The sequence below is a fragment of the Solenopsis invicta genome, chromosome 16, assembly GCF_016802725.1.
Source record: "Solenopsis invicta isolate M01_SB chromosome 16, UNIL_Sinv_3.0, whole genome shotgun sequence".
NCBI classification, from domain to species: domain Eukaryota; kingdom Metazoa; phylum Arthropoda; class Insecta; order Hymenoptera; family Formicidae; genus Solenopsis; species Solenopsis invicta.
Window position 1 is genome coordinate 5,273,136 of NC_052679.1, and position 21,996 is coordinate 5,295,131.

Sequence of the window (21,996 nt, forward strand, 5' to 3'; positions counted from 1 at the left end):
CGCAGCCAGGAGCTAGGGATTCGTTCTCGTGGGTGGGGAAGAACCCGCGGAATGCCGGAATGCGCCGGTGAGGAAAGAGAGTGCCGGGATCGAGGGATAAAAAGAGGGTAAAGGAGCGAGAAGAAGTCAGAGAAAGAGAGAGAGAGAGAGAAAGAGAGATTGGCAAACGGGATTCGAGATCGGAAAAACGGTCCGCGAAGTCGCATGAATTTATGGGAGACATAAATCCAAGTTGCCGGCTCGCGCGTACCACGATTTTCGGAAGCCTTTGCGGACGCCGGCCTCTCCGGGTGGTTCGCGCCATCCAGCTCACTCCGATAGAATTGGAAAAGACGATTCCCTTCTGTCCACTCTGTCCACGAGATCGACAATCGTCAGGCATGAAATGTCGTGTATAAACGGCTATAGTAATTCACAGTATTGAAGCCGGCGCGGCGGCGATGCGGGTGTATTTGAGACACGAGAAAGCAATTCTAATACGGGACGGGACGACCCTAAGTTTCCGGGGATCCCAATCTGTCACGGAATGGAAATCCATTTGCGGAAGCAATATTTTTCGAACCTTCCGATGCGCAGTGCGCGGGCTGAGTTATTTTTCATTAAAATAGATCTAGAGAAATAACGCTTGTTCACGCGCGCGCCACGTTGCCATTTTGTCGACTGTACGTCGAGAATTTAATACGGCAAAATGAACCGGGCGTCCTAGAATGAAATCTAGAAGACCGACGATCTTTCATTAAAACGCGACTTTCGCGTGTCGCGACAAAACATAGCCCGCGTATACGCCAGGACGTAATGGAAAGTGATTGATGATCTTTTATTAAAGCATCTTGCGGCGGTAACATCCCGAAGAATTTTACCATGATGAGAAGACACCATAGTTTCCCGAGGGAGAAACACAGAGAATAACAGACTATCAATTTAAATATGGCAATCGCGTTTTCCTGTTGCGAATGATGCAACAGGATCTGTTAACCTTCCGCGAACCAGGTGGAAAAAGTTAACTTGGCGAACCATGCTACCCCGCATCTCATACTTCATGCTATCTACGTTTATACTTCGCCATATAGTCTTGGCAAAAATTATAAGGCATCTTACATTTTTTAAATACTTTTAACTGGAAGAATTTAAACAGAAATTCAAATGTAAATTATCCTTTGTTTTAAGAACTCTTCTTTAAATTTATACATAATAATTCCGATAATCAATTTGAAATAATACAGATAAGAAATTTCAGATAACTGAAATATGTGCTTTATAATCTTGGCCAAGACTGTATATGTATACTTATTTATTATTCACGACAGTAATTCCACTGTCATAATATTGATTCTCGTTTCTTAGGATATAAAACTAAAACAAAATCATAAAAAGGGAATAAACTCTTCAATCTTTTAAAACAAGAAGATAAAAAATAAATGTTATGGGAGTTTAAATCCTGCTGGAGTATATGTCACACTTTACCTAGTTCACCGAAGGTCAATCATAAAATTATTCGTTCAATATAAATTAGTAGGTAATACCGTACATGAAATTACGAGAAAATAATCCGTCAAATAGAAAGAGCGAAAAATATCAGGTATAATATATCTCTGGTATTTCTGCTAATAATCATCCGATATCAGATTTCTTTCATCATAATTGCACGCGGAACGATTGGTCTCATTATTTAACCTCATCGTGCGTTTATTTGCTATGTACATTTTATTTTTGAACTCTATTGAACTTTCTATATATTTAAATACATATAAAGCAAGTCGATCTTATTTCCGTGTTTTATGATATATATATATTTAAAAATTAATTATTTATTTGAAAAATTATAAAATCAATATTTGTAGATATATTTTTAAATGTTTATAGATATTGATTTTATATTTTTTTAAATAAATAATTAGTTTTGAAATATATATATCATAAAACACGGAAATAAGATCGACTTGCTTTATATGTATTTAAATATACAGATTACATGTAAAATATGTAATTTACACGAATTATTGCGGGAGAAATAAAAGGTCTTTCTATTTCTTGTTGAAACGTGTCTTCATCATTGAAATATCTCAGGCCAATTTGTTTGTCAGCAGCCATGTTTATTTCTCATATTGCGATTCTGTGCGATATTCTCATTATGCATTCAGCATTTTGCGACGCTCTTCCAAAATTAAATAAATCAAGATTTGCACTCAAAGGACGAAAACTGCTGAAGAGCATGACAGCAGCGGGATTAAAGTCGCGTTAATGTAGCAAGTAGCCGGTAGTAAAACCGACCCGTCGACTATTTTGGAGACGTCTCGTCCTCATCCGACACTTACTGAGCATCCTCCGCGGTCTTGGTTTCGGCTTACTGAACTATGTATAGCGACAACAACAGGCTCTCTCTTTCTCTGTCACACCCTCTCTTGTCGGCTTGTGAGACCCGCAAGTGCGAGCGTACCTATGTACGGACGAGCGAACGTTGTCACCCGCGGCGTGATAAACTGCTGCGCGCTAACTACGCGAATTATTCCAAGTAGATGCCGGTGCTATGCGCAGTACTTGCTGAAGAAGTTTCGCCCGCACATCTCTCCGGGCTCTCGAGCCCTCGGCGTATAACGCGCGGCCGGAACAAACGGGGCGTGCGGACGTGCGGCTCTACGACGTGGGGGAAAACGGGAGGATGATGGTGTAGTACCTCGCATTCCTCGCACCCCCTCGGTGCTACGATCTCGCGCGGGTAACCAAAAACGGCTCGGTTAATCGCGTTAGTTGCCGGAGGTATCCGAACACCTCGACTAATATCGTCGCCGCTCGAATTACGTCATCGTTTGCGGCTGATTCGAACTATCGAGGTCACCTCCCTCGAAGTGCTGGCTGGAGAAACTGCAAGATCGTTCAAAGGAAATTTCTCGTTCTCGCGGCCGATTGCTCAGCTTATAGAGCTCTACCACGCGTTCCACGCAATAATGTACGCGTGTTTGCGCAGTTTATTAAATAAATATTAGGATAGCCATTTAATCCGCTTAATTATTAAATAATGATAAACGTACATACGAGGGAGGAGAGGGGCGAGGGTCTCTTAAATATAAATTTTGCCGGAAAATAATGTAATCCTTACAAACATAAAATTCGAAATAAATTTAGTATGCATTTAATAATAATAAATCAACAGTTAACTACCATATGGGTACAATGCATACTAAATTTGGTCAAATGTTTAATAATACATGAAAAAGATACAGAATATATTGAAATTGCCCGAGTAATAATAATGCATAATGTTTTGTCGCAGCATAGATAAAACAATAAAAGATAAAGTCTTTATGTGCATGTAAGGTAGAAAACAAAATTATATCTTATTTCTTTCAACGCGAAAGACTTCCTTCCGTTTAAAGCGATTATGTGAATCCCATGGCGTCAAAAGAGCGAAAATGTATGATGTCTGCTGAGGGTTAAAGTTTCCGGGTGAGAGACTCGAGACACTTGAAAGCTGTAAGATTTCATGCATTTTTTCTCGACGATGTTTCTCGAGGAGGCCAATCTGATTCGAGCGGTCCCATCACAGTCGATCGATCTAATTGTGCGCGGGCGTCGATTCTTTTCAGATGCAAATTAGGGCAAACGAACTCCATTCGTCGTCGGCGCGAGATTCGCGAGCCGCGCTGGCTGAATTCGGCACGAGACGTCCCGCTAAGAACGCCGCTAAGACCTTCCTCCGTCTTACCTGTGACGAGATGTAAAATCGGCGACGAGTATTCATTCCACGAGTATATGTCGCTTTACCGTGGCGTAATGTTTCGCAAATATTGGCATAGAAATCGGCTCCTCTACCTTCCGGCTTGGCCCTCCGGGTCTTCGCTATCCGCACCCGGCCTTCCGCGTCTTTTTCCCTCTCCCGCTCGCCCCTCACCCGCAGCTGCAGTTGATCTGACTGCAGAAACGTCCAAATTGGCTCGATACATCCGACGAACGTGAAGCGAGTACATAACTCGATAAGTACACAAAATTTTCCTCGCCGTATCTACCACCGAGAGACGAATATTTCAGCGTACTTTACCCACCCTCTTCACCTTAGTAACATCTACGCGACATCCGACCCACCGCTGGGAACACACCACGATGACGACGACGACGACGACGACGACGACGGCACCGTCGTCGAGCGGGGGAATCTTTATTGCACGTGACGAACGTCGGCCGTCTATATAGAGTTTCCACCTTTTTTTCTGACAAATTACTGTTGTGCCTCGCCGCAATAAACGGGACGTGTAAAATAGCCAAGTATTATTGAAATCGTTAACTTTACGACGCGACCGGAGTTCGCGCTGCGCACCGGATCGATGCTTCAAACTGGAAACCTATATAATCGGTACGTTACCGCGATAAATTTTCGGCGAGAGATCGCCGATGGTGCGCCGAGCCGATCGGCTTTGCATAAGTCATGGATTGCGCGTTACGCAACGCATCAGTCTGTAAATATGCCTGGAGCAACACGACAGAATGGACGAAACGTTCGATTGTACGATCTCGATGAATATTTTTTTTCCATCAACCAAAAAAAATGTATAGTTTTGTATTCTAAAACAAAAATTAAGGTTTTAAAGCCGCAATGTCAGTGAGATGAAAAAGCCTGTAAAACTAGCACAAATTCTTCATATGTAACAATTATTTATTAATTACTTTCTAAATGGGCGTCAGTGTATTATTCACTGAAAGATAGTGAATAGTTTGTTTTCAGTGATAAGCTTATAATTATTTCATTCAGTGAAATATTTCACTGTTTTTTTTTTTGTGACAATACACTAATTTGGTCAGTGAGAGTATCTTCTTTTTAATCAGAACCATTGAAACAAATTGAATAGTCACTGATGACACAGTTATAAGTATAGCATTATAAATCGGTAAAGTTCCACTGACTTCAATTCAGATTTAGAGAGTAACAAGCTTCAAACGTTTCGACCGCTGGTTTGGACGTTCTCAGTGAAAACGAAAAACTGAAGATAAATACTAATTGGTTCTCTCCCCATATATACTCGAGCACTCGCAGCTTCATCGTGTTCCTTCCTACGACGTAAGAATCAGCCGCCTTTATGGATTCGCGCCGAAGGGCCACGAGTTCCGACGAGCGGCCAGCAGATTTTAATATTTGCCGTCATATCTCAGCGGGGCGAACTTTCGACGCGAGCTGACTCTCACTTAAAATCACTTTATACGAATCGCGAGCACTTTTTCATTCGTCGTCGTTTTGCACACCCCCCTCTCCCTCCCAGTTCCGAGTCCGAATATGGGGCTCGCCGCCCGCCTGTCTGCCCTCAGCGTTTCCCTTCCACGACCCGTAACCCATATCCCATGGATAACTCGCGAGAATCCATTTCGCCCGTCGACGACTTCTGAAAACGCCTGCATTATTCTTACCAACCCTCTCGCCTCTCTTTACATTATGCCGAAGACGTATGGTGTCGGATAACATTTTTCCCCGGGAAACGTCGGCGACGCGTCGCAACTTGCCTGCGATGACGTAGTAGCCAGCAGTTTCGCGGCGCGAGAGGTTCCATAATGCCGCGTTATTATAAGCTGCTTTCGAGTTATAAACGTTAACTTCGTTAACGCGCTTCATCTCTATCGTCCGGATTTTTAGTTATCTTTCGGAAAGTTATGAAAGCACGCGCGCATCGAGTGCATCGGGAATGCAGGCCGTGCGAGCGGAAGATTAAATTGAAAAATTTCCAGCAAAATCGCATCGCCATATCAATTAATTTTCCTTACGAAATTGAGTTTATGGAAGTTATTTTAAAAATAATTTGGCGTGGTCCGTAAAATATGAAGGAAAAATCGTGAAAAGCCGTTTGGAAAGCGGAATCGGAAAGAGAGGAGTATCAAACGGCTACGAGCTACATGTATATACATATATACATGTATATATACGTACGTAGTTCATTCGTGGAACTTCTACGCGACCTCAGCAGATATCTAAAACCAATAAAGACCCGCAGACACACTTGCTCGTCCACACTGGCGGTTAACGAGGTACTAAGGAATCCGAAGACAGCCATTTGGTGGTTGAAAATTAGACCACTTAGGCTTAAACGACCCCGACGATTGCTCGCGAGAGTTGCCGTAACTTTTAAGTCTGGCCGGACGAAGACACGCTACCGTAATTACGATTCGATTGTGTGTTATCGAGAGTTGCGCCGAACGGGGGGAGATATTAGGAACTTTGAGGCGCTTGCGAAACGAGCGATTGCATGAAAAAGCAAGTAGCGTAAGCACTATCCTAGACTCGCATTATTTTTGCATAAAGTATTGCACACAATATTTCGCTCTCTCGCAACGCAAAATCGCTTGAAAATAGAAAAGTAATTGCGGTAAATAATAAAAGACGTTGGTAATTTAGATCCTCGTCTACTTCACCTAAAAAATAATAAGAAATATAAATATATATTGTCATAATTTTTTTTCCAAAGAACCGATTGCTTTTCCAATATCTCGTCGAGTTACTCGCACGTCTATTAGCGGCACACATCCGGCGAGGAAATTGGACATTAATCCGCGGTCAATATCGCAACGATCACAATTCAAATCTCACAGTCCGATAAAAACAAAACGGTTGGATCCCATTTCGTTTCGTGAAAAAAGTCGCTCTGGAGATATAAATATTATAGTTGGGTGGAGACATTTATTTAACAATGCGAAAATCTGGGAATCTTAAGCACAAAGCGTATACAACTGTTTTAGTAGTAAATAATTGTATATATTATATTATAAATGATAAAAACGAACATTATTTTTAACAGCTCTACTTTTCTCTTGCTCTCTCTCGACAGTTTTTTTTTAGAAAAAGAACCTCTCCCATTTATGAAAAAACTTAAAAAACCTGATTTTCAATTACTGAAAATTTACTTTTTTCACCTACATCGCGATCAAAGTAGATTCACATCGTATCGTTCGAGCACATATTTTCTGTTCGAGACAATAATATAGAGTTGGGAAGAGAAGCAGGATGGGAAGACGCGGTTGGTCGCTGGAAGAATTAACGGGGATCGCTGGCGTTACATTCGTTTCCGTGTACCTTGCAATTTCCGGGTGTGCCATAATTAAAATGTCGGCCGCTTTGACTTATCGACTTTGCACGGTCGTAGGTACGGGGTTGTCCCGCAAGAAAAAGGAAGTACGAATCTCACAGTCTGAGACAAGGTCCGGAAAAAAGTCTCTCTCTCTCTCTCTCTCTCTCTCTTTCTTGGCCTTTTTGATCGAGTCTCCTTTCACGAAGTTCCGGCCAATCAGCTCAGCTCTGACCACCTCGCCAGACGCGAAGTAAGGGCGTATGGAAAGATGAAAGACGTTGTTGCGAAGAGATGGATAGCTTTTCATCATCGAGAGCCTTCTTTCATATCGAGTTCCATTCGCACACCGTTGAAGAAAATATTTTATTTTTCGTCATCGTTTCGCGTCCAATTAGTTTCCCTCCCTCACAGTTTCGTTAAAAATCGCGTACTTTGCCATTTTATTCTATACCTGGCTCTATACATAGATCCATTCAGAAGATACACATTCGTTACATTAATAGGAATGAGAGCACTAGTTTTGAATCATTGAAAATTTATATTTTTAGCTAGAAAAAAATACCAACTAAAATATCTTATAATCAATCATTGTGAAGAGAACTTTATGAATATTAATTTTTATTATAGATTAAATTATCGTTTTTATTCATGTTTAATTAAATTATATAAACGACTAGATTCTGTAAAGGACAGTAAAAATAACTTGTGCATTTGTAATATCTCAAAGTAAAATTATAACTATTATAATAATTTGTAATTCCGATTACAAGATTTAACTGTAAATTAAATAATAATCTTAGCGTCATATATGTAATAACATATTCAAAATTATAAGCAAAATGTTAGTTAATATATTCCTTTGCTCTGTAACACTTTCGTCATGCAAAGTATGATACAAATTGCAAGTGATTAAATATGAAATCAGAATGCATGTACACATGGTTGCAGACCTAGCGAATAATTTTTTTATTATTGAAAATTTATAGATTCTTTGATATTTTGCTCTTTTTCTCGTTTCTGTCTCTGTCGTTTTTTTTTTTTTTTTTTTTTTTTCAAGTTGCCGATAGTCAAGAACGTTTTTATACATTTTAAACGTTCCTAGTCCTCGAGTTCATAAATTGTTGCAAAATTAACATATTTTACGACTGCTACTGAATACATATTACGATATCCCCATAAATCCAAGGTCACCATTCACATACCACTCCACCCGCTCCTCTTTTGGGTTAGTGGCACGTAACTCGGATAATACTCGGAGGATTTCGTATTCGAAATCGATCAGCGTCGATGGCACGTCCCGTACGACGAAGAGATAACGCAGAAGTCCATATAAGGTCATCGAACTCCCTTCGTTCCGGCCCACCGCCGCTTCGAATATTCGATTAAATGTATCGGCAGAGCTCTATAAATGTATATCGATGCGCCGAGCCTCATAAATTCCAGGCGATCCTGAAGAATGACACGGAACCCGCTTCCGCTTGTCCCCGTACGTTGCTCGTCGCAAAAACTGCTGGCCGTAAAAATTTAACAAGGTAACTCCTGGACCGCCGGGTTACAGGATTTGGATAATGCCGGTAGTGAGGGAGAAAGAGAGAGAGAGAGAGAGAGAGAGAGAGAGATCAAGGCAGGAAGGAAGAAAAGAACGAAGGGAGGGAAGAAACTTTCGTAACTGCTCGATAATGCGAAATGAAGGATGATTCGTGCAACGGAGTGATATTGAAATCCGTTGGAATCCAATATTTATTATTATCCGAGCGGCCGCGTATCATTCCGCAGGCAGCTATTGTCGCACCGATAAAGTAGGCCCGGCATTTACGGTAGCTAGATTGCCGGGATTCTTCGCTTCTGGTATGTCATCGGATTTCCACGCTGGTAATTTACACGTCGAATAATCACGCCGTCGTTGTAGCCTGTAAATTTCCAAGCCGCGTTCCTTACCTTATTTCATAATTGCGAACACGAAGGCGGCTGTCTGACAATGAGTTACGTTTGCTTTAAGATAATTACTCTTTTGTTCTCATTAAGAAATACTCTTTAATGCGTTAATGAAAGATTGCGATCTTTTGCGCAATGGCAAAATTGTAGAAATAGCCAAGAAATTGCATATACAGCGACACAAAGAAATGATTAATTGCGATATTAATTAAATTTTATATACAAGACCTTGATCTCTCTTGTAATCTGCAGCTTAAACGATATCAATCTGCAAACCTTTTGACAACGATTTTAGTTTATGTACACAAACATCTGATAGTTTTCAAGAAAACGATTGCTTTATTAATTCGTAATAACGTTACAGTACAACGTAATATAATATTATTACGCAATTATACAGTTTAATATGATTAATAATTAATTGGGCAACAATATAATTAGTATCGATAAACGCGTTTCGTAATATGATTACAGTGATAATATTGTACGACACATTCAGCTATTGAAAATATGTTTGGCAATGTTTTATGCATGCCATTGTTAGGACGCAATAGTCACGCGGAAGCGTATCGCTGAAACTTTATCATCGCGCTTTAAGCGTTTCTTTCGTCGACCCGTGAACCCGAAACGAGGGCGATGGTAATCCCAGATTTTGTCGGGGGAAAAAAGAGAGTCGCCGTTGCATTCTCGGTTCCATTTCGCCTGTCTCTACATTTGGCATAAAAACTCGCTCACGTAGAATGCGCACACGGCCGAATATGAAAATGCTCGCCTGCTTAGGAACGTACTTCGCGTAGCTGGCATACGAAGTGGCATTCGACAAACACTGTGCGGCTTTTCAACTCACGAGAGCTTCAAGCTCAGCAGGCTTATTCAAATCGACCAGAGGCGAGATAGATAGAGAGAAAGAGAGAGAAAGAATGAGAAAGGTAGAGGAGGGGGGAGCGGAGGAAATAACGGGGAAAAAGATAGAGAGGGAAACGGAGGATGAAACAGGTTGCTACGTTCGTTTCCTCGTTTTTCCACTCTCGCTACCCAGCTCCGCCGCGCTTATGCTTTCTTGGTGAAACGCGTCGTATCTACGAGAGATGGAGAGATGGAGAGATGAACGAGGCTGGACGAGGGCGATTACTTTAAATCCGAACGACGCTCGTGAATGTCTCATTCTGCTTTCGCTCGAACGGAAGATGAAATATTCTTCAAGACGAGGCTCCTCGTCCATGTACGATTGGGCTATTTCGGACGGACGGTGAATTTTAAATCAGAAACGGACTTTCGGAATGAATCGGAAATCGCTAAAGATAACGAAAGGAGAACAAGCTCTGAATTAAGAATCATTTTTAAATCAATAACGCGTTAAATTTGATCTGCTGTCAGCAATGACAGCAAAATGGCTACTCGGAATTTTATTTCTCGCGAAAAATAATTTGACATCTGTGTAGATGGATATTATTTCTATTAATGTTGTGCGGCGATATTTCTAATATTTTTATTAACGGGAACAGATAAGAGTCGTTTCTAAGAGTTTCCGAGCTTCGATTGAAAAGAATGGCTAATTTTTCGCTTTGGTCCAGAGCGTATCAAGTCCCGAGCAATCTACTTTCTAAAATGTAGTCGCCTCCAGCAGCGTACTCCGCATATACCACGGTTATTTCCCCTTTCCCTCCTTTTCTCCTGCGAGATATCGCTCGCGAATTTCGTTTCGCAGTCGACTCAGGTGGTCTCGGTCGGACAAGTATTTTAAAACCGCGGCGCGACCCCGACGATCGAGTACCATGCCCAGTTCGCCGGTGGCTCGTTTGAATTTTAGAACGATAGTGGAAACTCGTGTACCTCGCACGACTCGTGAATTTAACTTTCCGGCGAGTGAGCGGGTGGACCGAGTAGGTGGTGCCGGGCGCGAATTAATTCACGACCCCTCCTGACAAACCGTTTTCCGCTGGGTTATACCGCTGTATCGCCGACGTACCTTTCCATATTCCTGTCGCCGCGCGGCGCCGCGCCGGAGTCTTTCGACGTACATATGTCGAGGAAATAGCTGTCTCATTACACCACGCGAGAGATATTTAGACATCGAGCGTTACGTCCGAGCCGCTCCAATTATGCCACTCCTTTCAATTCGCGATTCAATTAAACGTATCCGCGAGTGATAGGGATATAACATATATCCTTCAGTCAGATACATGTATAGCGGCCGATCGCGTCTCGAAAATAATACGGGTAGTACAGTCTCGCCACTAGGTTGAAACTCTCGTTTCTATTGCGATCGGTTTTCCGCGAGGGAAACGAGGGGAATACCACTCGGTATGACACGCAGCGAACAGATCGTACCGAGGGAAACTCGCTCAGAAAGGGAAGAGGAGGAAGAGGAGGGGGACGGTGGAAAAACGACACGAGACCCTAGACGAAGACGAGCTCGAAGACGAGCTCGACGGTGACAAGGAACATGAACGATGGGCGCGACGGTGGTGCCGGTGAATTTGAAAATAAAATTTGACGTTTTTATTGAAATCCGAGGACGAAGCACCCGCGTCGCGCCGCGTCTCATCACGTCGTGTCGCCGGCGCATATATACGTGTAATCCCTCACGTCTCGGTGAGAGAGAGCCTCGGGGGAGGAGGGGGAGCGCTTAATAGCGCAGTTACGAATGATGGATCTTAACTCGAACGTCCGCTGGATGTAATCCATTAGCTTGCAATTCACTCACTCGCGAAGATAATAGCGCGGTGCGCGGCGAATTTCTTCTCGCGTCGATGCGGCAAGACGATCGGCTCGGGCAGGCGAGGAATGAGAAAAGTGTGAGAAATCAGAGGCTCGGCGCCATTTGGAATTCTATCGCGATGCATATTAAGTCCGGCGAATTGTCGCGGTATTATTAAGTCGCGCAACTTCGCTCATTACGAAGGAGCGACGAATAAAGGGAAAAACTTCTCTCTTCCGAATGTCCCTCTCTAACGGCATCGTGATTCCAACTTTTTGACCCAGTCTGTCGGCGGCGCGGCGTTTTCGTGATCCCGTTCCCCCTCACTGCGGCCCGATCTCTCGCCGGCATTACGGCGAAATCGCGTCGGTTCACGGTTGTTATTTCAAGTTGCGTTCAAAATGGGAAAACTCGCGCCGGATTCAATCGTTTACGCTCGCGCCTTTCTCAATAAACGACATAGGGGGGAGAGGGGACGTGAATCGTGGCACGAAATCGCAGCCCCTGTGTTTAGCACGTCGGTTCAGGCGCTCGTGTTACACAGGTGGTAATTGCTTGAGAATCGATTTAGCCGCTTGCACTCCAGCGACGTCGCCTTAACCGATACTGTACGCCGCGAACGATGATATTCCTGTCGATAACAATTTACCCCCGATACGACAGCCTGTGAAACACGCGTCTTTCCCCATGCCCGCGCCGCGAGCTCGAACAAAGGCGATAAAATAATGCGCAACGATATGACGAAATAGCGTCAACGCGTTCGATTCGAAGCGGAAAGAAGCGGCGGATCATACAGATAAAAGTGAAGCGGATTCTCTTATCGGCGAATCGAGGCAATGGCACTCGTTTGAAAAATCCTTTTGTGACGAGCTTTACGGATACTACGCGCCTCTAAGATTCCCTCGATCTGTATTTCACATCACCTCGTATGTATATACTCGTATATATGTAATTTTCACTTTCCATCGCTCGCGCCACGGTCGATAACTTTATTTCAGCTTTTGTAACGTCAGCTCGCGCTGTTCACGTCGCGCGTTTAAGTGCCGAAAATGTTGCGGGAGAGAATTTTCGCGTACGCATGTCGCTTGGAAGAAATGAAATGAAACACGCTCGGCGAGCCGTGGTGCTATTGTTATGCAGTTAAACGACAAGGTAATCCGCGCGACGGGGAACACAAGGAAACGAGAGAGATGGAATCTGTTTATTTCTATGCGGTTAATGCACCGTGTAACGTAATACAGTTAAAACGAGATACACGATTAAATCCCGCTTCGCAAAAATCCCGAAGTGATTCAATTAATCATCCGTCCCGCTGGAATTTCCGCGTTCAACGTGACCGTCGCGTCGCCGCGACGCAAAAATTTACGGAAAACGAGCTGGAACATGACAAACGATCCGTTAACTTCTCGTCCTCGTTTTCTTCACTTGATCGTAGCCTCCGCTGTAGTTCAAGTGATATATATTTGGGGAAGAAGCGTAGGAGGGGGAACGGCGGCGCACAGATCGTTTCTGCGCGCGGAAGATAAATAATCTCTCGGAAATGTGTGGCGATATTCGTTTTCGAGTGCCGAGGGCGGCGGAATAATAAGCGAATATTTTCGTGACACGTAATTTAGTCTGCGAATGCCATCTCGATGTACGGTCTGTCCCATAGGGAGTCAGCCGGAATCTCGATAACCGCGCGACCAATCTGCCCGAGCCCGTGGGTCAGTGGGTCAACTCCCGTACAACAATTTCGTACATTCCTGTGGCAATATCTTTAGCAAAAATCCTCGATCGGAGAATATTCCGATTATCGGCGTTGAAATATTGCTCTTGTGTTTAAAAGGGTCGCGTCGTAATAACACGATCCTTTATTTGCCGTGTCTTTTAAAATGCATCCTCCATGCTTTATGCTTCATTGGATTCACCATATTTCATCGTACAACCTACTCTGTAATAAAATAATAATTTTAATTACGTCACAGACAGGCAGACAGACACACACACGACCCCCCCCCCCACACACACACACATACACACACACGCGTATACACGTACACTTCATAATCGACCATCCGCGTGGACTCATTCCATTTACATTGCAAACCCTTCTTTGATAAAAAATCACGAATATTCTCTTTGCCGATCCGTGCATTCGCGTCTGTGTGTTTGCTGGTTTCCACGCGCCATGAATTCATGCAGAAAAAAAAAATGTAATAAAAATTGCGACTTGATTGCACGTGGCCGTTTGGGACACGCGTAGTACCAGCTGCTAGCTCGTTATCGCCATTTTCGCAATTTTAGGAGAATGCGGCTGATTGTAGTTTCGTTGAATTAGCGAGCTTGCCTTCTTTGAGATCGGAACGACGGAATCATTAACTCCTCATATTTTTTGTGATTTTTATAAAATCGCAGACGAATACATTTACCGGCCAACACAGGGCGAGGAAAAAAACTCTCGCTGCGTACGAAAAGCATTCACGAATCCGATTGATGCCCGAGGCAAAATGTAACCTCCGTATGGCAAAAAAAGCTGCCGTAAGCCGACTTTGGAAATTTTGTGTGAGATTTCGGTAGGGAAAAAGGAAAAAAAAAGAGTCACGTTGGTGGGAAAAAAATATTTTTAGCCGCACGCCACCGCGCGCGCGATGCCCGGCGAAAGCTTTCTTTTCGGCGCTTCATTCGCGCTCACGCGAAGCCGCCCCTACTTCGAATCGGTGGCGTGAGCTTAAAATTAGCTCAATTAAAACCGCGGTGAGCGCACGCCTCCGCCACTTTGGTTCTTCCACCCTCGCGCCGGTACACAGAACCGCCCGTTTTCCAGCCGGTCCTGAAATTATTGGCCTGGTCTGAGCGTGGCCCATTGATTACCATTAGTAATTGCCGTTATAGTTTCCACATCCAGTCGTGTTGAATCTCTTCTTCCGCCGACCTCGCACCCGGGGCCTTCGGCCATCCGATTCTCAATACCTCCGCAGCGTGGAATTCAAAACTGCACTCTCTCTCTCTCTCTCTCTCTCTCTCTCTCTCTCTCTCTCTCTCTCTCTCTTCTTCGTCGTCGTAACGAGGCGCGTTCAACGTGCAACTTCTCAATTGTCGTGACTAACGCGATAGCTGGATGCGCGCGAGCAGATCGAAACTTTGATCGCATGAAACATCAATTAGGTGAATTCTGCCCTAATTTATCTCACACGATAAATATTCGCGGCGAGGGGAAAAGAAAGAATTCGCGCGAGTTGGAAATGCGGAAATGGTATTTTGCTCGAGAAATAAATGTAGTGAAATGAATTTATTTGTCGACCGTACGCGCTTCACATTACTTGTATAACTACTGAGTATATATACGAGGCATTTGCATAAGAGGCAGATGCATGTACGTAACGTCGCAGGCAAATTAAACTCCATATTTGCAGAGGCGGACTGTTACACGTGTACGACATTGCACGCGAAACTAGACTTCCTATTTGCAGAAATGGACGGCTACTTCGATCTCTAAAGCCGGGTTGTATCTGTAACTACCGGCGTACTCTACGATTACGTTTCGCCTGCGAGCGATGCTTCTCTGAGATACAGCCGCGCGCGTGTGTAACTCCCGATTAGTATCGCGCACAGTATCGATCTTACGTTACACTCAAGAGGGTAATTTATGCACAGCGCCGTGCACAAAAATGCATCTCTATTTTTCTTAAATTTCTACTGAAAGCGAGAATCCCGCGGATCGACCGAAGCGTCCCATTATTTATGAACTCAACCGTATTTCATTTGACGTTTGTCCGACTCTCGTATAAATGCGTCACGTTTAATGTAGCACAATCTGACATTACATCTGACATGTGACTGTTAATACTTCATTTTCTCTGAGCTAGATCTGTGAAAAATTAAAATTGGAATGTACATTATGAACGAAAATAAAAGATACATGCTTTTGCCCGAGCGACGACGCTCGTAAGTTCTACGTCTCCGAGACACTTTCAGGCGATTAATGAACATAATGCCTGATTATGTGATCAAATGAGACGTGCGCTGTGCACGATAAACAAGATGAAATTTAGCTTCCTTTCAGAGCAACTCCATCATGCAGGCTTTTATGTACCTCCGCCTTTCGCTGCATCAATTCCATCGTGGCGCGATACTCTGATAAAGAGTGACTTCATTCCTTCGCAATATGTCGTGACCGTTAATTGCTTAATTTCAGATTTTTCGTCGACTTCGTTGCACTGATCAAACCTCGATTGATTAAACCCGATAATGAAATCTATAACAAATAAATTCCGTGTATCTCGTGCTTCTCTCGCGTCAGCATGAAAATCGATTTTACAGATTGACGAATAATTCCGCCGAATATCTCTACCTTCCTAAATTCGCGTCAATCCCTCGTGAAATAAAAATACATCGAAATTCGTCAATATTAACGTCTTACTCTGTACCTAAAAAAAACACATATTTGATGGCTTAAGCTAACAAGAGTGCAGAACAATTTTTTTTATACTGTGAATCATGAAAAAAATAATCTGTATCGCCGAAAGATATATCGCTAATTTTTTTCCAATTTTTATTCAAATGAAATAAAGAAAAATTGGTTTATTTTTTAAATAAAAATATCTCAATTTAGAAAGGATTTTAACAAGGATTTATATTTAAAAAAATAATTCACACACACGGGCCTAAGACGTCAAATATTTGTTTCACTTATCTTTTTTTCTGTCGAATAACAAGACGAACGGTCCCTGATTGATTTCCGATTTGTTGATCGCGGATATGGCCTCTATTTTGACGTCAGCGTGGTCCCAGGTTCAATAAATAATCTTCTCTGCCAAGTTATAGAGGGATTGCCGAGTGATCGGGATGGATCCTGGATTAAAGAGCAGAGAAAAAATATACCAGGTGTGTGCCGTCCATGGTCGCGCAAAAGTCCAACGAAATATCGCCCCCGGAGTCTCGTAGAAATTAAGCTCTCCGGGGTGTCGTCACCCGTCGCGGATCGTCGCAGATCGGATGATGCACGACATGCTATGATCCCCATTTAATTTACCCGGATAACGCAGCTTTTCCAAGTAAATTGTACTAAATTATCGGCGATGCCATTAAACGTTACGCGAACATTACCATGCTCATCGCATCGTCATCCAAATGTGACGTTTAATTGTTATGTGCGTCGGTTGCATTACGCACAATTTGGAAAAAGGACATTGATCCTTCCCTTAACCACGGTGTATTAAACCTAGAACGTTAATTACTAATTAACATTTATAATTTTTAGATATATTAGTATTATAATATTAATATCAATCAGAATTCTGTAACAACGTTATGCGCTGGTACTTTTATAACAATTTAATTTTAATTATATTTTTGGTTTCTACGAAAACTATTTGGTTGGGAGCGTTGGGAAATTTGAAATTATTCGTGTGATACAATTACGAAACGCTGGATTCAAGTTGCGTTTCAAGCGATTCGGTACGAATCCTGATATATCGCACGTAGAATAATTTACTGTAGTTTACGTCATTCACATAATTCGTCGTCACCTTTTGTATTATAAAACGCAGTTATAAAGCTTAAGTAAGAATGTACGTTCGGTGGGATATTTAAAATTACGACTTTTTTAAATAACAAGCGCGATTTCAAAGGGCAGGACGCACTTGAGGAAAATGAATTGGAAACGAATAGCAACATCGAGGAAAGCAATTCGCACGCTTTCGCGCATCGACTTTGATGCGGATTTAATTAATCTACGCCCGAAGCTTAGTCCGTGCGCGCGCAGCGTCAAACGAGCTTAACACAAGGGCTTTCTGCAAGGCGTTTTCTATGCGAAAATCCTACAGTGATATCTCCTTGACGTTCCCTTTCCATTTCGAGCGAGCCTCTCCTCAGGCTGTCTAAAAAGGGGGAAAAAAACCGTAGAGAAGAAATGAGAAGATCAAAAAGAGGAGTAGAGCGACCAGGAAACCAGAGCGAAATGCCACGGCGTCAAAAATAAAAGGACGAGACGAGAGAGCGCGCATCAAAATAGAGAAGATAAAAAAAGAAGAAAGAGAAAAAGAGAGACGCGGCGCGGCAGCGGGTATCGATTGATTGGCACGCTGACGTGCGTGGCCACGATGGATGACGCTTTATTTTCCACAGGTACACCCCGATTATGGATTGAAAAGCGGCCATAAATCCTCGTGAATACTTTACAGGTACGTTCCGGCAGGTGGAACGGCGTGTAGGGGGAGAAAATTTCATCGCGGGGCGTTGCGCCATCACGGGAGAGTGAGAGCGGGAGAGCGGCGAGAGGGGGATAGAGGCCGGATGAAGAAGACGAGATGGAAAAGAGGAGGAAAGGCTCGCTCTCGGGCCGGTCGCCGCGCCGCGCCGTGCCGTGCCGACGTGTTGGTGGGAGGATGTTACGGTGGATGCCCCAAAATTGAATTTGCCGGAACCCGGGAACGTTTGATTAAGTGCCTCTCCGTCGGGGAACCGTGCGTTATCATACACCCGATAACGCTGCCGTTCTCGATTTTTTATCCTTCTCCGCTCCGATGATCCGCCTGGCGCCCGCGCGCTTCGTTCCTCCTCGCCGCTTACTTAGGGAAACGGGATTTCCTAAGCGCCACCCGTCGCTCGTTCGCGTTTTTCTTTAACGCGGGATTTTCCTTAATGCGGTACGAAGATCCCCCGGACTGTTTCGGGGATTTTTGTCGGACTGCGCGTACAGCCGGTGCAAACACCGCAATGACCCCTGCTAAGCTTCGCGATAAGCTGCGAGCGACGCGAGGAGACACAGAAATTTCCTTATGGATGAATAGACAGGGCAATACGAGCGGACAATTATATCGAATCGACGCACCTTGCGTGTACCCGCCTAATTGTACAAATGTGTTCGATGGTAGATTAACGCGCGTATGTATGACGTGCTGAGATCGCGAGAACACTTCTCGTTTAAACATTTTTTTTTTTGTGCTCGAGTCGTTTCTAGGATCGCTCATAAAAAAAAAGAGGTTGGTACTACGAACCGTGAAATCCGTATTGAATATTTCACGGTTCAGTAGTTATACGCACATTTCTCTTTCTAGCGAATCGTGTGGCAAACCGGGGGATATTTCGATGGAGGAAAGGCTGCGTCAGAGTGGCTGCTATACGCTTTCGTATACACATATCGTTAAACGTACGATTCGCAGTTTACTCGAGTAAACTCAGCCTCTCTACCGATATATCGAGTAGCAATATCCCATCTAGTTGCAAACTGCATATTTTGAAAACATTGACGCGCACTGACTTTTTAAATTGAAAGAATCGATAAAACGTTGATATGCACATCCGTGCGATTTACGGTTGCCGAAAATTACCCGGGATCAGTAAACAGGAGCTGAAACGCTTCACTCGGGGCTGCATAATTTACAAAAAAAGAGCCAAAGGAGCGGCGAAATGAGCAAAGAGAAGGGGGGAAACGGAGAGAGAAACGCGATTTGTAGGAGAGCGAGTGCTACCAACCTCGTTGATAAAATGCCGGATACGTTCGACGTATGCGCGTAACTTCCAAAATAATGAAAAAAGCAAGAGAAATATCCTGGCCGGTTTATCCGACTCCGCTTCGATTTCGTGCGAGAGCGAATATTCCGTGAAAAAATATCGCTGCGTTTAATCCGCGAACGATCATAGCTATACACGGCCGCTGTAGCCGATACCGTGCGCGTATCCCGTTGCAGGTACGCTGAATTTGTTTCAAATACAAAGAAGCAAAGCATGAAGCCAGTGACGGCTAAATGCATAACTCAAGTGACATAAATATCTTTAATATTCAAGCGGTCCAAACGTTTGCTACGCTCATGAAACCTTAATAAGACCTGTATAGGCCTGTGAAGGCAAATCGAAATCCCGCAAAAGTTACATTGAGCACTCCTGACTAGTGTCATAAAATAATAACTTGGACCAAACGGTAAATAAATTTCACTGAGAGTTTCAACATTTTCAATTGCATTTATCTTCTAATTATTCTATAAGATAAAAGTTATTTTTATTTTATTGCTTTATCTGCTATATTGACTTTATTATGCCAAGATGATCTTAAAAAGGAAATAACAGATAAACAACAGTAATATTTAATATTTTAACTATATTAAAAAATGGATATATATTAAAATATACAATTAAATATGAAAAGATATATTTTTTTATATTTAATTGTATATTGAAAAGAAGTTATAATTTATTTATTTTTTTATTTTCTTCTATTTTTTCATAACGCTGCTTATTTTGTTTTTCCGTTTCTGGAACCAGCGCTTACACAAATTTTCTTTTCTATTGCAGTTCCACCGGAGCAGCCAACCATTTTGGATCGATGGGGCCGCATCTTGAACGGCACAGCTGGCCCTTATGAGGAAGGCGATACACCCTATCTCACGTGTCGCGTCACGGGCGGTAAGCTAGCACAAAATACAGTAATATAATATGTATACCGCTGAAAAGCGTTTATTTGCCCTCGCTAACCGCGTTGCGACACATCTACACTTATCTATTCTGAGCTGTTCCAGCGTGTCACTTTACACTTAGCGAGCGTTTCGATCAATATAAAACTGACCTCGAAAACAAAAATAACAAGCGAAGCAATCGATTATATTTTCTATTGCGAGTGATTGAAGATTAAGACACGTTTGTACGACTGACGTTTGACATATGCGTCGAAAGGGGTAATATACGTGATTCTGAGGGAACCTTCCGAGAATAAATCAGCGAGTTTCCACTCCCGCACGCCGGCTCTATCTCTCCCTCTCTTTTTCTTTTTCACATCATCGGGAATAAAATTCTTCCCCGTTCCATCCCGAAAACTCGCGGCGAAGTAAGATCTTCCCCCTTTTTCCGTCGAGTGCGCCGCCTAGGCCACACGCGGCGCATTTTTGAGAGTTGTCGCTCGCGGCAACCTCACCGCGAAATCGTTTGGGAAACTTCGATCGTGGTCGGAGTTGCTGGTGTGTCGCCGGTTATTAGATCAGCCAACTTTTTATCGGCGACCGTGGCTAAGTGAAAAGTTCAGTGAAACGCGAGGATGGCCGTTTCCCTCTCCCTCTCTCTTTCTCCCTGTCTTTCTATCACCGCAGCCGAGTGCGGGGGAGGGATTCCCGGAGTTACCTAGACCGTGGTGCGTGGTGGATCGAGCACCAACCGAGGTCGAGAGAAACTGGAAAGAGATGAAACGGGACAGGGAGCATCCGAGCGGCGCTTCCCACTGTTTACTTTAGCAACTGGATCTAAATTTCTGTTTATAACTGCGACAACTTCTCCGGCCGCCTTAAAAGATTATTTTCAACCCTGTCCCTCCCCCCCCCCTCTACTTTATAGGATTCAACCTGGCTGCCGTTCGTCCTCAATGCCCATCGTTCTGTCTTCTGTACGGGGACGTCTTTCGAGCTCTCGCCGTGATTAAGTACTGTACGCCTTCTGCTGTCCCCCTTCTCGGCCTCGGGAATATGCCGAGGATGAAGTGTCGTTGAAGATCTTGAAGATCACGTCGCGGCAAAATTCCGCAAATTCGAGTCGCACCGAGTGCAGTCTCATCTGCTGTTTGAATATTCATTACTGTTGTCATGTCTTTCTCTTTCTCTCTCTCTTCTTTACTTTTTACTCGTCATTATTTAATTGTTTTCATCAAAATATACTTTTCAGATAAACATCGGATTTATGAAAATGGATTCAACGAGTTAACGCTTATCAATTTAGATTCGCAAAATTAATTAAAATCAAAAATTATTACGCACGTTTACATCACAATTATCGCAGTTATTATGAATGAAACTTAGTTACACTTTAATTATTCCCTAATTACTTCTCATTATGTTGATTTAGCTATTCTTCGATCACTCCCAATATGCTTATTATGGCTCAGTCGTCGTAACGGTGCTGAATCCCATTTGTTTCCACGGAATTACACAAATATGTTGAACCGATGTAATCTGTCAACAGCAAATTCCTATCGAAATGTCCGTCCGTCGGTGAACAGCGTTATATATCACGATATATTGTCCATCCTTCTCGTTTCGCTAAAAACGGAAACAAAATAAAAAGAAGGAAGATATCGGCCGGCTTCGTTACCGCGAGAGGAGATGAATCTCGCTATTAGAATCGCCCTGTCCTCGAACGATCGTATTAGTCATCGTTGCCAAATACAGGCAATGGATAACGGCGGATTCGTTGCCCTTGTTCATCGCGAGCCCCGCGGATTTCGACGGATATATATATATATATATATATGTATATATATATATATATATATACACGTACATATATCGAAATATACAAAGCCGAGAGAATATTGCCGTATGCAGATTCGATGGGAATTGCATTCGCGCTGCGCAT

The 21,996-nt window shown here is 43.2% G+C and overlaps 1 protein-coding gene across 3 annotated transcripts in view; it reads left to right on the forward strand.

Annotated features, from left to right (window-relative positions):
• LOC105203640 (nephrin) overlaps positions 1–21,996 on the forward strand; it is a 379,020-nt gene that overhangs the window by 294,041 nt on the left and 62,983 nt on the right. For all 3 annotated transcript variants that reach the window (XM_011172495.3, XM_026132948.2, XM_026132949.2), the window contains one exon: positions 19,954–20,064. In XM_011172495.3, the coding sequence (XP_011170797.1) occupies positions 19,954–20,064 (111 nt within the window). The remainder of the gene's footprint in view (positions 1–19,953; positions 20,065–21,996) is intronic.